Source organism: Lutjanus erythropterus, chromosome 23 (assembly GCF_056507025.1).
Source record: "Lutjanus erythropterus isolate fLutEry1 chromosome 23, fLutEry1.hap2, whole genome shotgun sequence".
Classification (NCBI taxonomy): Eukaryota; Metazoa; Chordata; class Actinopteri; order Lutjaniformes; family Lutjanidae; genus Lutjanus; species Lutjanus erythropterus.
This window is the reverse complement of record NC_139339.1, coordinates 18,580,188-18,596,247: the sequence shown is the minus strand read 5'-3', so window position 1 is coordinate 18,596,247 and position 16,060 is coordinate 18,580,188. Positions and strand designations below refer to the sequence as shown.

Sequence of the window (16,060 nt, the reverse complement as noted above, 5' to 3'; positions counted from 1 at the left end):
TGACCTTTGACCACCACTATCTAGTTTATCCTTTCACGTTTGAAGAAATTCAAACCAATGTCTCCATTCATGACTGTCACAGGTGTTGAGGCATAAAAAAAGGATGTAAACCTGCATATCAACTTTAATACTGCTCAGTTAGCAGAGCAGCCCCCCACCCCCCCACTTTAAATATCTGAAGAAGTCGACATTCTGGGAAGAGGAGGCAAAATATCCTGTTGACTGTTACAGGAGTTAGCCAATAGGTGGCACTGGTGTCGAGACCAACCTAAACTACTCTTTTACTGTATGTGAGAGAGAGAGAGAGAGAGAGAGAGAGAGAGAGAGAGTAATAATAATAATAATAATAATAATAATAATAATAATAATAATAATTAGTATTATTATTTTTATTATTATAATAATAATTACTGCTTTACACCCCCTACGAACGAGTAGTTTTAGTATTGTACTTACTTTTTTTTTTAGATTTAGATTTAAACTGACTGATCAATTGACAGAGGAAAAGAACCGTAACTCAGATTTTTTAAATCCTTTGAATCAAGTAATACATTAATACAGAAACATGGGCAGAATTCAACATCAAAGTCTTAAAATGTACATATATAAACAATACAAATAAGTTTATTCTATCTCACAATTGGTAGGTCTAAAAATTGACTTTGAGTAGCTGGATTGAGGATCTTCAGTCAGAGAAAGATATGGATATCATCTTTTCTCCCCCCATGAAGTTCTGTTTCGTCATCCAGGCTCTCTGTATGATCTTATGTTCAAAGCTACAATCACATCAATGTCAGACCTTGTTGAAATAAGTTAAAAAATGTATAAAATGGAGTGTAGATAAAATTGTATGGATTGGTTGAGCATGGTTCTAGCATGACACCTGACATCTACCCCACAGCTGGTGCTAATGTAAGAATTTTACCCAAACCATCCCATACGACAACAATTCACATCTATACCCTCTGACGGTTACAATAAATTCAGCATAACAACAGATAAAAGTTATATTGCTCTTTTTCTGTAAAGGACCATCTGATCAGCTGATGGGTACCAAGACTGGGAGAGAGATAACAAGCTAACTCTAATCTGGTTCATAAAATGACTTTTAAATACAATTATTACACATTAGAAAGTGGAGAGAAAGAGTAATACATGAGACAAAGAACCTGTAATCAAATGCTTTTTCAATATAGTTAAATTATATGTGTGTTGGACTGTCAAAAGAAGGTTGGTCTTTTAATAAGATCATTGTTAATGCAGATCAATGATTATCCAGTGTGATTTGTTGTAGTTTCTTTGGTGGGAAACATAATTGAACTGTCTCCACCCCCTTTCGTACCTCAGTCAACTTTCTTCGTTGTTTCCTGTACTTAGATATGTTTCGTGGCATGCTTGTTTATGTTGAAAAGAAAAACAAATTTGTGACGTGATGACATCTTTTGTTAGCTAATGTTAGCAAAATGCAAGCTGATGTATATCAATCATTAGCTAGTTAGTTCCATCCAATAAATAATTAGAAATGTCACAATTCTCCAAGTCCACAGTTCAATATGACTTTTGATTTCAAAGTCACGATTCAGTTTGATTTTTCGATTTGAAGATTTTTTTGTTTCACACTGACAGTTATACCAGTGTTAAAGCTAGCTAATCTACATATATCTAATAGCTAATGTTAGCAAAAACGCCAGCTAATTCGCTGGTGCATCTTGCCTTGCTAGTATTAGCGAACTTAATATATGACTATAAGTCATTTTTACACATCTCCAAACAACATCTTTGTTCAAATTGTAGTTCTCTTTTCAACATAGACAAACCTAGCACATGGCATATCTAAGAACAGGAAACAGGAAAGGAGAAAGTTGACTGAGGTTGTGTTGGATACCAGGCTTGCTCAAATGTTATTGGAGAAGGTAAAAAGGGGCAGGACTTAGGAGGGGTCAATCACTTAAACCAGCACAAAAGTCATTATAAGAAAAGTCTGAAACGACTGAGGGGAAAAGACCCAGACTGGTTTAGTCCTTCTGCTGCTCCAAGATCAGATCAGACAGCACATTGATGTCCATCTCCGCCGGGTTGCACTGCAGCACCAGCGCCACCATGTTGTCCTGACCCGCAAACACCTGACAGAGCTGCTCTCTCAGGCTGGCCGTTTCCTCTGGACTCCTGTCTGCACCTGACGCTCTAAACGGCCTGTGCTGGTGTTCCACTTCCCATCCCCTCCCATGTCCTCTCCCTTTACCCTGGCTCCCACCATCCAGAGCTCCACCCAGAGTTCGGTCACGGAAATTCAGGACCTCCGTTTGGGAGGTCCGTGGCTTGGAAGAGGGAAAATTGGTGGCTACGCCGGCAAAAGAGTGGTTTCCAGGGTCAGGAGTCCTGAGAGGAAGCAAAAAAATGTAAGTGGGAGATGACAGCATTATACAGAGTTATTTAGTTATATTCTAAATCTCAACAGATATTTCTTTAATCTTTAACTTATAAGAGTGTGCGGGTTGTTGATACCTGTGCTCTGAGCGTAGGAAGTCATCCAGGTGAGGCCCTCCTCTGCCCAGAGGGTCGTCCGGCACCATGAAGTGGTCTCCAACAAACGTGTACTGAAGAAGTCTGGGGAGGAAACGGGATCATACCACTGTAATTAGGGGACTATCCCTTTAAATCTCCCTGAATCTTACACACTGGACCTTTAAGTCAAAGTAAAATTACTGACTTTGGAGCTAAAGCAACTCTGTGTTGCTGGCTGACTGGACACACTTCTGATTCAGGCTGTGGAAACTCACATTTGAGTGATGTGAAGTCTCTTTACCTCTTTTTGATGATGTCCCTCCACACAGGGGACTCGTCTGAAAGGTCTCTCAGGTTGTCGTTGGTTACGATCACTCCATCTGTCTTCTGTGCAAGCTGCAGCATAAACCTGTGGAAACAGGTGAGAAGAGGGATGGAAGATTTCAAAGCAACCTGGAATAGAGCCTAAAATCTTCTGGTCTTTAGCGCCCCCCAGTGGTGTTTACATGCACACAGAGTCCCAATTCCACATTACAGAGGCTGGATCATGACCTACAGGTGGGCCACAGCAGATTTTATTTGGGTCACCAAACAGATTAAAGGCTGTGGGAGAATTTCTGCAAAATTTGAGATTTATATCTGCAGTACAACGTTTTATAAAGCACTTACAAAATATATATATAGTTTTACTGATGAGAGGGTAAAATGAGAGCCTGTTAATTCCACCTAAATGTACTCGTCTCATTCTACAGATTTTTGAGTTTTGAGCACTACTCTCAAGTGTTTTGTTAAGATAAATATCCTTTTTCAAGTTTTAGAACCCCCCCTAAATTGAATTTCAAAAATTGACTAAACTTGTTGAAATGAGTAATGGTTAATATTTTCAATGGTAAAACCTTCAAAAGTAAATCAATTAAAATATCAAGCAAATTCTTGCATTTTATCCAAAATTCAACCACTTTTCAAACCTTTACGAACCCTGACAAATGAAGTATACTCAAACCAGACAGAACACATACTAAATATAGTCGATCCTCGGAGTGTTGAGTCACTGTTCTCCCACAATGCAGTGCACAAAAGAAACGGTGGAGCTGCCAAAAAATCTGATGTCTCTTTTTTTGCGGTTTAAGGCAGGAGCGTGCCAAAGTTGACATCAAATGTCACGTGTATATTGTGATTACAAAGTTTTACTACAGCAAACTGTTGCACTGCATCTGTCTCTGGTTTGTTTACACCTGCTATCATGAGATCACGTGTAATCACGTTTCCTGCAAGACCTTGCAAGATCATACTCCCTCTGGTAAATAATCTTAATATAAAATTTTAGTTATTTGATGGTCTGTTTTATTATGAACATCCAATTTAATTTTACATTAAAGAAAAGCCACAAAAATGTTTGTGTATTCTGTCAATTAATCAGTCCCTCCAGGATTTTTCTGGCTGTTTTTGGGATTGTTGCGGCTTAATTTTCAAAAAAAAAAAAGTGCAATGCATGTTGCAATGCTTTTAGGCTTTTTTGACACTGAAATTGTGGGAACAAGGGAAAATTGCAAAGCAAAGTTTTTGGTATTATTCATTAAAATTAAAGGCAACTTGTTCCAGGGAGAATAAAACCATGCTCTCACCTCACCAAAAAGGCTCACAAATACAAAAACTACAAACAAAATGCTTTATTTGTAAATGAAGAAGTGCATGTGGTCAGTTTTCCGCACAGAATCAAAATCTTTTTGGAGCTCAAACAGCACAAAATTCTAAAATAAAAGTGCACAGGGCATTGATAAATGTCAATAACAATGACAAATGTTGTGCTCTTTTCAGAACCAGTCACACAATAAAAGCAATATAAATAAAAATAAATATATGTACATAAATAGTGAATAATAAAACAAAACACTGAGTCAGTTCACTGAGACCTACATGTATGATGTTTTCACAGGGGGCTGCTATGGGGGTGGAATTATGATGATTGGCCAAATTTTGTGGAAAAGTTTGGACAGAATTCATGGGGATTGGTTGAATTTGCATGAATTGTTGCGATTGCAACGTCACAACTTCCTGAAGGGACCGACTGTAGTTTATAGACAGACTGAAAATCAGAATCGGCAGGTCAGACCAATAAAAACGACCAAGAAATGGCCAAGGAAACTGCATTCGGTGCATCTCTATTGCAAGTCATTTGTTCTGAGTTCTTTTTCAAGCAACATCCTGTCACACATTCACAGCTGCAGACAGCTTTTGAACTTTTAACTGCTTCACTGGAGCAGCACGCTCTCATTCACATCCACACACATTTCACCAGCCAGTTTGTTTGTCTGTTCACACACCCGCTTCTCTAATCTCCAAGGCCACCATTGTCACCAGCTATAATCACACAAAGACACAGGACTTTTTTGTTTAAGCAGCAGTACAACAACAGGGTCTGTGTACCTGTCGTCGTACGAGCTGATCCTCTTGCCTTGAACCTCCCTGGAGGGGGTGTAGGAGACCAGGCCCAGCTTCTGCAGCTCACCTAGATAGTGCTGCTCTGAGAGGCAGGAACAAACAACAACAGGTTTGGTTAAGGGGAAAAACACACCCATGCCTGCACATTCACTCATGTTCGCCAAATTGTGATTTGTTTTCCTGTTACATGTGACTCAGAATCAGATAAAAGCGGCACACATACATAGAAGCCTTTGTCATTTTAAAACCACACGTTGCATTTAACAGCATGTAACAGAGCTATACTGTTGTGACAAAAAGTCTCAGAAATAGGACAATGTGGTTTGGGTGTTGTTCAACTTGCTGAAAAAAATCAATCATCAAAAATATTTCAAAATCCAAACCAACAACAAAGAAAAGATCACCGGAGGAAGAGCAACTTCTGCTATATAGAGTTTATTGATCTCTCAAACTTGAGTCAATCCTGGGATTAGACTGAAGAACAAAACCTCTCTCTCCTTTCTTTAACATTTTGATCCACACTCAAACATACCAGTGTATCGCTTTTTCTTGTCCCCTAGCTCTTTCTCACAGCCACAGTACAGAAAATGTCTACTACCCTTAGGTTCGTGTGGCTTAATCAACTGTTTTTCAATCCAAAAATTTTTCATCGAATAGATACACTTTCTGGCAATTGGCTTAAACCATTGTAGTGATATATTTTTCACCATCTATATTCTATTCCCTGGTTATGTTGGTGCTCTCATGTGCATTGGCAGTTTTATCTTAAATGAGAGCCAAACATGGAGATAAGAGAACACATGGGATATGGTCAAGGACAGACTAAGAGCCAATGCCAAGAAAAATATCCATTGGTGTATTTTAATTGGATGGTTTCGGTCAAAGGCACACAAGAAGCCAACTGCCAGAGAGAGATTTGTCAGAAAGTGTACCTGTTCGACGCATAACATCCATTGGACGTTTGACTGGTATTATTTTTTAAAAAACAGTTGACTAAAGCACACAAACCAAAGGGCAGTAGACATTCTTTGTACTACGGCTGTGAGAGAGAGCTAAGAGACAAGGAGGGCAATACACCGGTATGTTCAAGTGTGTTAGGCTTTGTTCATCAGTCTGATCCTGGGATTGACTCAAGTTTGTTGATTCTGCTGCAGAGATCAATATACCCTATATAGCAAGACTTGCTCTTCGTCCAGTGATCCTTTCTTTGATGTTGGTTTGGACTTTGAAATACTTTTGATAATTGTTTTTTTCCAACAAGGTCAACAAGGCGTTGTGGCATCAAGCCCAGACCTCCCTGGCTTATCTTCTGAGACTTTTTGTTCCAACACCATCCAATAGGTGTTTTTCATGAAATGGATATTCTTTCTGGCAGTCGGCTTCTCGTGTGTACTTGACCGAAACCACCCAATTAAAATAACCCAATTTCTTGGCATTGGCTCTTAGTGTGTCTTTGACCATATTTCCAGGTGTTCTCTTATCGCTCTGTTTGGCCTTCATTTAAAAAAAAGAAAATGCTGACACACATGAAAGCACCAACATAAGCAGGGAATGAAATGCAGACAGGATGTTGAAAAATATACCACCACAATACTATTGTTTCTGGTCTTTCATAATGTTTAACAAAATGCATGAGGAGATAGCTAATCAACGGTTGAATAAAGTTACAGAGGAATTAGTTTTAATTCTCCAATGGAGGGATATACCTCTTAATACAAGATACAGTTTTTTTCATCTTCATCAAATACTTCCCATTACACGTATATCAAAAGTTTTACTATAGCTGCTATTTGGGTGCAGCTACTGTGGGTGGTTTTAAAGTAGATGTTGGGAACTAAAGCTGAGGTGGAGATGCAGTCTTTCAACCTCTATCTCACACTTTTTATGGTAGTGAATGGTTTTCTTTTTTTTCATTTGAAAGCTCGTCACCATTAACTTTGATTGTTTGGGAGATTCTGCAACACTGTTTTCCTGTGAAACTCTAGCAGTGGTTTGTGGACTAAAAAAAGCCAAACCTGACCTTCAATCAGCATGAGGGTGAGTAGATAACGACTTTTCATTTTTGGGTGAACTTTCCCTTTAAGTTTAAAATAAGGGTTACCTTTGGTCTTGGGGTCGCTCTTCTGTCTCCACTGTGGCAGGAGGGCGCTGATGTGACGATGACCTCGGTCCCAAAAGTGCTGGACGGCCAGAGCGATTCCACGACAGGAGAAGAAATGACCCAAACCGTGACTGTGGAAAACATGAAACAGTGTGTACAGTCGAGTTTAAGATGTAGATGTAGATTCCCAACCCTGGAGCAAATATTTTAGCCAATTTCAGAACAACCATCTTATACTTAACCAAACAGAAATATATGCAATTGAGAATGTTTACAACACAATTTTCCTGCTCCTTCTGCAATTAACCATTCATAAGCCCGCCCCCTTTTTTCCTCTGTGCTCCAATAACAGTTGAGCAAACTTGGGACCTCAGACCACTTTCCTCTTTCTCCTTTGCTTGTAAAAGTGACATACATTTGCATGGCAAAATGCTAGCCGACTAGCTAGTCAATGTTAGCAACATGCAATAATATTAAATAATCCCACTATTGTTATTCTGGTCTTTATATTATATTCTTCCATTTTCACCTTTTTAACTTTTCTAATGAATAATTAAGCTTTTTTGACAGATTTTTGTCTGCTATTTTGACGTTAGACAGCAGTCTTTTAAACTGTTAATAAATACAAACCTTTAACTGTTTCAGGCTGAATTTTTTCTTATTTTCTTTCTGCCTTTACTACTGTCACCATAACTTTTATCACTGCCACTATTACTACTATCACAGTTCCAGCTGTTACTACCACTACAGCTTTGAGCTCTAGTTCCACTGGTTCAGCTTCCAATTCTGACAGTTTTATATGTTTCGGGTTTTGTTTTTTAAGATTTTTCAGGCATTTCATTTCCGATTTATGCATTTTCAGCATTATAATTTTTCAGCAATTTTTCTATTTAGCTATTTTGCTAAAATTAGCTAACTTAAGATGTGAATATATGTCTCTGTCTAACAGAGAACACTCTGAATTCTCTGCTGTAGTCTCTGTATAGTTTCTGTCTAAATAAACTCTGTTTGCACCTTCTTTACCATCAGCATGGCTGACTGCACATCTTGTACTGCTACTTGCTATTTTGCACATCTTGTCTCCAATCCCACTCTACCTCATTGCATACTTGTCTTATATAGGTACCCTATTTTTATATTTGGTGTAGTGTATCCTTGTATATTACCCTAGTATGTTTTTACATTTTAGTATAGTTTGTTCTTTTATATATTTTCTATATTCTCAGATATTCTATAGATATTTATCATAATATTTATATAGTGTGTCAAGGATTTTCTAATACAGTATTCTTCTCTTTCGTTATTTACATGTATATTTACTGCACACTTACTGTCCATGTGCTATTTCTGATGAGTTGCTACTGTAACATAAGGATTTCACAGTTTGAGATCAATAAAGTACCATCTATCTATCTATCTATCTACCTATCTATCTATCTATCTATCTATCTATCTATCTATCTATCTATCTGTCTGTCTGTCTAATGCTGATGTCTAATGCTTGATTATCACCAAGTAATGTCTTTTAACCATCTTCAAAATAGTTAAAATATGTTGGTTTTCTTTTTAACAGACAAGCCTCGTACACAGTATGTTTAAGTACATGAAACAGGAAGGAAGAAAGTTGACCGAGGCACCAAACTTGTTCAACTGTGATTGGAAAACAGAGTGAAAAGGGGCAGGACCTACAAGGGGTCAGTTCCCACCTCATGGCCACATTGCTCCCATCAATGATGATAGTCCTCAGCTTCGGGTCTCCGGGCTTGTCTGTCAGCTGAAGGTCAAAGGGCATCTGCAGGCCTTCCAGAAAACGCTGCTCGCCTGTCACCACCACTGAAGAGCTGGCCATGAGGGCCCGTCTTTCCCGCCCTCTTGTGGGAGATGAGTCTTTCCCTGTGAAGGCAGGAGGTTGAGGGGCTTTGGCCGTCCGTTTTAAGGAGTTGGAGGACTGGGGCTTTGGATTCAAGACATTGTCTTGGGCTGGATGGTTGTGCTTTGAGGGGGAAGGATTGAGCCAGTAGCTGGTTTGGCCATGTTGTTTGTTGGATTGGAAATTGGTGTGTGGAGGATCTAAGGATGAGGAATAAGTAGACATGGGTGGTCCTTTGACTTCAGGAAGGTTGATTTGGTGTGAGGTTTGTGACTTGGGAGGCTGGTGTCGCTTTGGTTGTGAGATGTATTGATTCGTGGTAGGCTGCTGTGGCTCATGAATCCAAGTAAGTAAATCTGGCTTTGCAGCAGGCCCACTTAGGTCTGCCACCATCACCCATTCTTTATCGTCAGATTCTCTCTTTTCTGTAGGCATGAAAAGCTCAATTGTTTCATCATGTGCCGATCCAGCTTTTGGTTTCTCCAGCACCACATCATCCATCTCTCTCGGACCTTCCCTAAAGGCGTCCGTCTCTCTGCTCTCATCTCTCTGCAGCTCCAGAAGCAGCTGGTGGGTCGATCGATCGGGCAACATGTTGTAGACTTTGGCTACTTTTTGCTCCATGTACCCACAGCTGGCTGCAGCTTTCTTCAACACCCCCAAGACAAAGTCCTCCTCATGTCCTTCCTCTTTTTCCTTGGCCCTACCCTCTCCCTCGAAGTGTCTTGTGCTTCCTACCTCTGCCTCACAAACCTCTCCGTTATTATTCATCACCATATCACCTCCTGCTGCCATTTCTTCATCTTCTCTGTGCTCTGTCTCACAAGGTCGGTTCCTCTCGCTCTGATTAAAGGTGATACCGTCTTGATGTTTCTGGTCTTGGCCATGCTGTGTTGTCTGCTCCCGGTCACTGCGATCCTGCTCCTGTTGAACCAAGTCCAATATCTGTGAGGCCTCCTTGGGTCCAGTTCGGGCAAGGACTCGTTTCACAACATCCTCTGTGTATCCCATGGCTGTGAAGAACTTCAAAAGAAGCAAAAACTGCAGCTCCTGTTCATCTTCCTTCCCCACGCCCACTGATACTCTAGTACCTAAAGTTGCCACTTGCTCCTCTTCTCCCACTTCCTGTGGAGAACGCACAAGTCTTTCCTCAGCACCCTCTGCTCTCCCTCTGTAGAAAGATTTCAAGAAGGAGTCTTTGCTTGTAGAGTCTTCTCCTGAACCTGCAATCATCCCTTCAACCCATCGATCTGTAGTGTCCCATCTATCCTCCGAATCCCCCTCTGATCTTGCTCCCGTAGTTCCACCTGCAAGCGCCAGGTTGGGGTTTGATCCGAGCCCAGATTCTTTCACCAAACCCAGCAGGATTTCCTTCACTGAACCCGGTAACACCAGCAGATCCAGGATGTGCCTGTCCTCCCATTTCTCCACCAGAGTTTTGAAGGCACGGCGTGAATCCAGAGACTCGCCCAAGCCCCTGTCTCCATTCTCAGAGCGTCTTGGCTGTGTGCATTCATACCTATCCACCAGCTCTGTGATGAGGGAGTAGGCTCGTACAACTGGCTCCGCAAGACCTGATATTAGCAGGAATCCCGGAGAGCCGACCTGGTGTTTGGTGAGAGGAAAACAGAATAGCATTATTCCTTGTCCTCCTAATAACAACAGAATAAAAATGTAAGTGGACATTCAAACCAAAAACAGCCAGCTACACACCTTCAGCTATCTTTGAGACATGAAATACAATTCTACAACTCCTGTCTGAGCAACAACTGCTCGAAAATACTGTGGGGCTGTTTGTTATACTTGTGACACAGTGCTGCACAAAACCAGTCAGCATTTTTCAGTTGAAAAAATGTTCAAAAGACGACTGTGGTCACTGGTGAAAAGACTTTCAGAATTGGTTCAAAAGTGTTTTCACATTCACTATTTAAAGATGTTGATTTAATGTTCAATTTTAGACCCATTTCACTGGGATTTAGTGAAAAACTGTACATCCTCTACAATGTATTAATGGCATCATTACTTTGAAACCTAATTAAACAAGACTATGTGAAACCAAAGGACCAAAAAGTTGCTATAAAGAGATGGAGATATATTAATGAGGGATTTCCAAACAGTAGCAATAAATAGCACCTAATAGAGAGAAATAAAGTTTTGAAAGAAAGAAAGTAATGAAATTTCCATGAGTTGTATATTTGCGTTTTAACAAAGCATGTTAATAATAGGTCAGAAATTCCCAGTGAAAACACCACTGTGTTACATTAAGGTGTCACTTCATACACGGTATGACACATTATTAGCTGATGACATAATAGTGGTATGAAGTAATAATGTAATTTCTTGTTGGAATAACAAGACTACAGTGTGAAGATATCACATTATTACTCAATATCATTATTGCACCATCCGCCAACAGTGGTGGTGGTGATACTGGTGGGGGAGTCATACAACGATGGAAATGACTGATAATTCATATTATTCATACTGAATATACAACACGGAAAGTATGTGAGGTGTTTAGAATTTATTACCTTCCTTCCAAGGTTCACAGTTTATGCCTTTAAAGTTTCACTACGAGGACTTTATGCAGTATGTGGCCACATAACGCAAATCAGTGACAAAGTTTGTTATACTGTACTGCTTGAGCTGCTGTGACAAGTGAATTTCCCCGGTGTGGGATCAGTAAAGTTCATCTTATCTTATCTCATCTCATCTCATCTCATCTTATTTTATGTCATTATGTTAACTCACTGTGGTACCTAAAGAAGTGAATTACTGAGGAATTTGATCTGTATTGTTTCATGTAAACCTCACATAATATTTTTGTGTATGATTTTGTATATCATGTATTTTCACCTGTATTGTCCTCATCAATTCATTTGATTAACACCTCACATTTCTTCTCTCCTGTTTCCTGTACTTAGCTATGATATGTGCTTGGTTTGTCTATGTTATAGAGAAAACCAAATTTTGAAGATAGTTAAAAGATGTTGCTGGGGGACCTGTACAAGTAACATTGTCACATCTTCATTTAGCTAATGTTAGCAAAATTCTAACTCACTAGCATGGTAACGATTGATGTACATTAGCCAGAAGGGTGGTTACATTTTCAAGATTACATTGAAATTCGATCAAAATGAGCTTTCAGTTTCAATAATTGAATCAAAAGTCTCAAATCAAAAGTCAAAAGATTCCCCGTATTTTTTTTTATTGCTTCACCTCTGCCTGCTTCCAGTGTCTAGAGTGTGTCTGAAGAAAAAAACAACACTTCCAAGATGGCCTTTTTGAAGACAAATTTGAAAATGCAAACGACAATTGTCAGGGCATTAAACCAATGATCTGTATGCGCCATCTGTGCTAAAAAATTTACTTTAAATTGAAAAACTGAAATGAATCATGACCTTAAAATCGAGAGTCAAAACAAATCGTGGATTTGGAGAATCCTGACACCCCTGTTAGCAAGCTAGGTATAAATTTGCTAACATTATCTATCAGATGTAACTAGCTGGCTAATACTTGATGTAGATTAGCTACCTAGTTAGCTGGTGTTTTTAATTTATTGTCTTTTTGAACACATAGACTAATATAGTGTCAATAAGTATGAATATAAAAGTGTTAAAATAAAAAAATAGGAAAATAAGTAGAAATTGAAATATCAATTTATGTCACATTTCATATTTTCTAATATTATGTTATATGTATTTAAGGCATACTAATTTATTTATTCCTTTTTCTTTTTATTTGTGTATTTTTGATTTTGGCAGTTTTGGTTGTCTATACTTTATTCTAGGTAACAAAAGAAAAAAAGACCCAGAATGCAACACTCACCACTATATGTGCTGAGGTGCTTCTTATGAGGCAGTCCATGAACAGACCTCTGGCTCCACAGAAGACACAGTGAAGAACTCCGGGGTAGGAAACCTCCTGCTGCTCCTCCTGGTTCACAACTCCTTTCACAAATGACTGCGGGACAGAAACATTTTGACTCGTTATTTTATTGATGTGTCATTACTGTAGTAGTGGTGGTAAAAATACTGCAGTAGTAGACAAAATCTAAATATCATGAGTCTGTTTTCAGAGAATACAGAGAAATCTCAGCACATAGAGGGACAGACACCAGGACACAAATTGCTCAGTAGATCTACTGGCTGGTTTAGTGACTAAACAGAAAAATTTTGCAGTTCAGTCCTCAGTCATCTACTTGTGTTTATGAGTTAACACAATTCATTTGAGTCAGTCACTGAGAGTGCATGTGTCAGCAGGTTGACCACATTACTGACTGAATGTCAACAGACTCATTAATGAACATTTAAAAACCCTTGCTGACTCATTTCCCAGGCATATCTCAGTGCTCTACAGTCGAACCCTACCAGTAAAGACAATAACAACTTCACTGGTGTACCACCTTTACAAAAGGAAGGCTTACACACTTATTCACAGTCATGAAGTCATGTCTTACTTTGGCGGCTTTCACACTGTTGCTCTGCCCTTGCAGTTTCAGCCATATCTGCCCGTTGTTACCCTGAGACACATCATCCACCCCGATGTCGAACGTCACCCCGAAGATCCGCTCCACGGTGCTGTGCAGCGAGGTCAGAGATCCCCGCAGTATCCCCGCACACGCAAACTCATCCAGTACCTCCGGTTCTCCTCCTCCGCCTCCATCACTCCTCTCACCGTCCATCCCTTGATCTCAATTTGATGATGAAGATTTGAACATACTGCAAAAAAAACATTTGACATTATGGCAAATCTTAAAACACTTTGGTGGAAAAAATATAAACTGTATGACTGCTGACATTTTGATCAACATGGTCCTCTTAAGCACTGCATAAATATATATTTAGATGTATTTGTTTTTGGCTGTTACATGTTTTAATGTCTCTCCTTTAATCACTGTGAGGCTGACACAGTGTTATTAAAAAGCTATAAAATGGTGTTACTTGAATATTAAACGTAACAGTAATTAAAGGTATGAGACTGTGTACATAAATTTAAAATTTTAAAAAAGTTTATTGATACAGAACTTTTCAAAACAAAGTTATAAAGTTCTTTACATGGTTGAACCAGGTCATTATTTTGATTAAAGATTAAACTATCATTTTCTCGATTAATTAATGAAAAATGTTGATCACTATTTTGTTTGAATTTGGACGTTTTTTTAATTAAAGGCGTCTCAAATCTATAAATCAATATTGATGATGAGTCAACCAATCAATAACTTTTAAAGCTCTAAACTCCAGTTTTTGTTGTAATACTGGCACATGTAGAAGCTCATTTCTGTCAATGTGATGAAGAAAAAGATCCTGTAGGTCATTATAATGAGACACTGTTTCAAAATGATGACTATCTCAAAATAATAAGAACAATCTGCCAAAATAATGCATTAGCATTTTAAAATAATGACTTAGTATCTCCAAATAAAGTTTTAGTATCTCAAAAAAATGTGACATTTTTAAAATAATTTGTTAGCATCTTAAAATGACGACAAAGTATCTCAAAATAATAAGACATTTGCCACAATGATATGTTAGAATCTAAGATAATGAGAAACCTGTTAAAAATAATGTCTTAAAATCTCATAATAATGATAAACTTTCTCAAAATAAAGACTTAGATGGGCTACTAACTTCATATTTTGAGATACAAAAGTCCTCAGTATAACAACTTACAGGATATTTTATTCATTACGTTGGTGCTGGTGGTCTTCCATAGATGAAACTTGTCTGACTGTTGTGTTTTTGTTCTGCCATTTACTTTCGTTCAACAATAGCCAAACTCTATTTCTGCAACTAACTATAATGTTTTATTACAAGCGAACAAAACACGGCCTGTTGTCGAGTATTGTGAAACATTTATCCGAATGTAAACACACCTATCGGACGCCTTTTCAGCAAAGACAGAGCAGGAAACAGACAATCCGCTTGACAAGACGGAGTAAATCACGTAAAAAATCACTTAAAATATAAAAGCGGCGATGTTTTCGTGTCGTTTTCTTACGTGGGGTCGATCGCTGTTCGCCTTCAAAGTTTCGTTTCCAGCGGCAGGCTGCTACAGAGCGGCTCGCCTCTAGCTTCCGCTGTCATGAAACAACAACATGTATCAGACCAAAGGTCGACACATGCCGTAATGATCTCTGGATGATCTCTACCACTCCTCCTCCGAGCGACCGAAGTCAGGCTGGAGCGTCAAAATCGTCCGTGATGTCGGTGCTGGGGCGAGCAGGCGGATGAGGAAGTCTGATCTGGACCCCGAAGACAAAACCGAAACTAAAGGAAAAACACACAGAGAGCTTATCAGACAGCAGGGCGGGTACTTCTGATATCACGGTGTCTGTAATACCCCGAAAATCTTATTTTAATAATCATGTGCGCTCAGATGTGTCCTCAGACACGTGATAAGTAAATTAACACATTGACAGACGCTTTAACTGTTTTTTTTTTTATGTTGTGTTTTTATTTATTGATTTATTACGTGATAATGTAAAAAAAAAAAGTTGATAGTAAAGTGAAAGTTGTAAAAGTGCGCATTTATAAAATATGTTTTGAATTAAATATATTAAAAATGTTGTGTTGTGTCAGAGCCAGACAGGAGAGAGAGGGGATTTCCACTGACGTCAGAAGCGGGTTTTTTCTTTCTCTCCCTCCCTCCCTCCCTCCCGTCTTTTTTTTTTTTTTTTTTTAACTCTTAGTAGACAATGACAGACAGGCTCTATAGAAGAGACAGGACGCTTCTTATAACGCTTCACATTCCTGTCTCAACATCTCCTACCCAAAACCCCAAACTACACTTATCATATCTGTTGGTTTGGTTTGGTTTAGGGGGAAAAATACGTCAGAAACAATATGAAATTGGTAAAATAAATTTTTGCTAATAATAATAATGATGATGATGTTGATGATAAGATATGTGAGCATCTCAAAATAATGACTTATTATCTCAAAATAATAATACATTTGCCCAAACAGCATCTCAAAATAAAAAAACTGTCGTAATAATGACACTGTGACTCAAAATTTGTGAGCATCTCAAAATAATGAGTTAATATCTCAAAACAGTATGAAACTGTCATAATAATGATTTATTATCACTAAATAAAAATGACTCAGAAAGGTTACCTCCTACTATACAGCCTCTGTTTG

The 16,060-nt window shown here is 38.7% G+C and overlaps 1 protein-coding gene across 1 annotated transcript; it reads right to left on the bottom strand.

The window, feature by feature from the left end:
- Positions 1-519: 519 nt before the first annotated feature.
- On the bottom strand, positions 520-15,228 carry khnyn (KH and NYN domain containing). The gene is made up of 9 exons (XM_084712448.1): positions 14,919-15,228; positions 13,378-13,639; positions 12,747-12,881; positions 8,755-10,523; positions 7,049-7,179; positions 4,933-5,029; positions 2,807-2,914; positions 2,506-2,607; positions 520-2,379 (listed from the first exon to the last, which is right to left on the bottom strand). The coding sequence occupies exons 2-9, from the start codon at positions 13,600-13,602 to the stop codon at positions 2,016-2,018; spliced, it is 2,931 nt and encodes a 976-aa protein (XP_084568574.1). The 5' UTR covers positions 13,603-13,639; positions 14,919-15,228; the 3' UTR covers positions 520-2,015.
- Between the last annotated feature and the right edge of the window lie 832 nt (positions 15,229-16,060).

What these genes read in the sequence shown, in the direction of transcription:
- khnyn (XM_084712448.1), bottom strand. Translation starts at nt 13,602, where the DNA reads ATGGACGGTGAGAGGAGTGATGGAGGCGGAGGAGGAGAACCGGAGGTA. An exon ending in ACAGTGTGAAAGCCGCCAAA is followed by an intron (nt 12,882 to 13,377) that starts GTAAGACATGAC and finishes TCTGTCCCGCAG; the next exon opens with TCATTTGTGAAAGGAGTTGT. An exon ending in AGGGACATCATCAAAAAGAG is followed by an intron (nt 2,608 to 2,806) that starts GTAAAGAGACTT and finishes TTTCCTCCCCAG; the next exon opens with ACTTCTTCAGTACACGTTTG.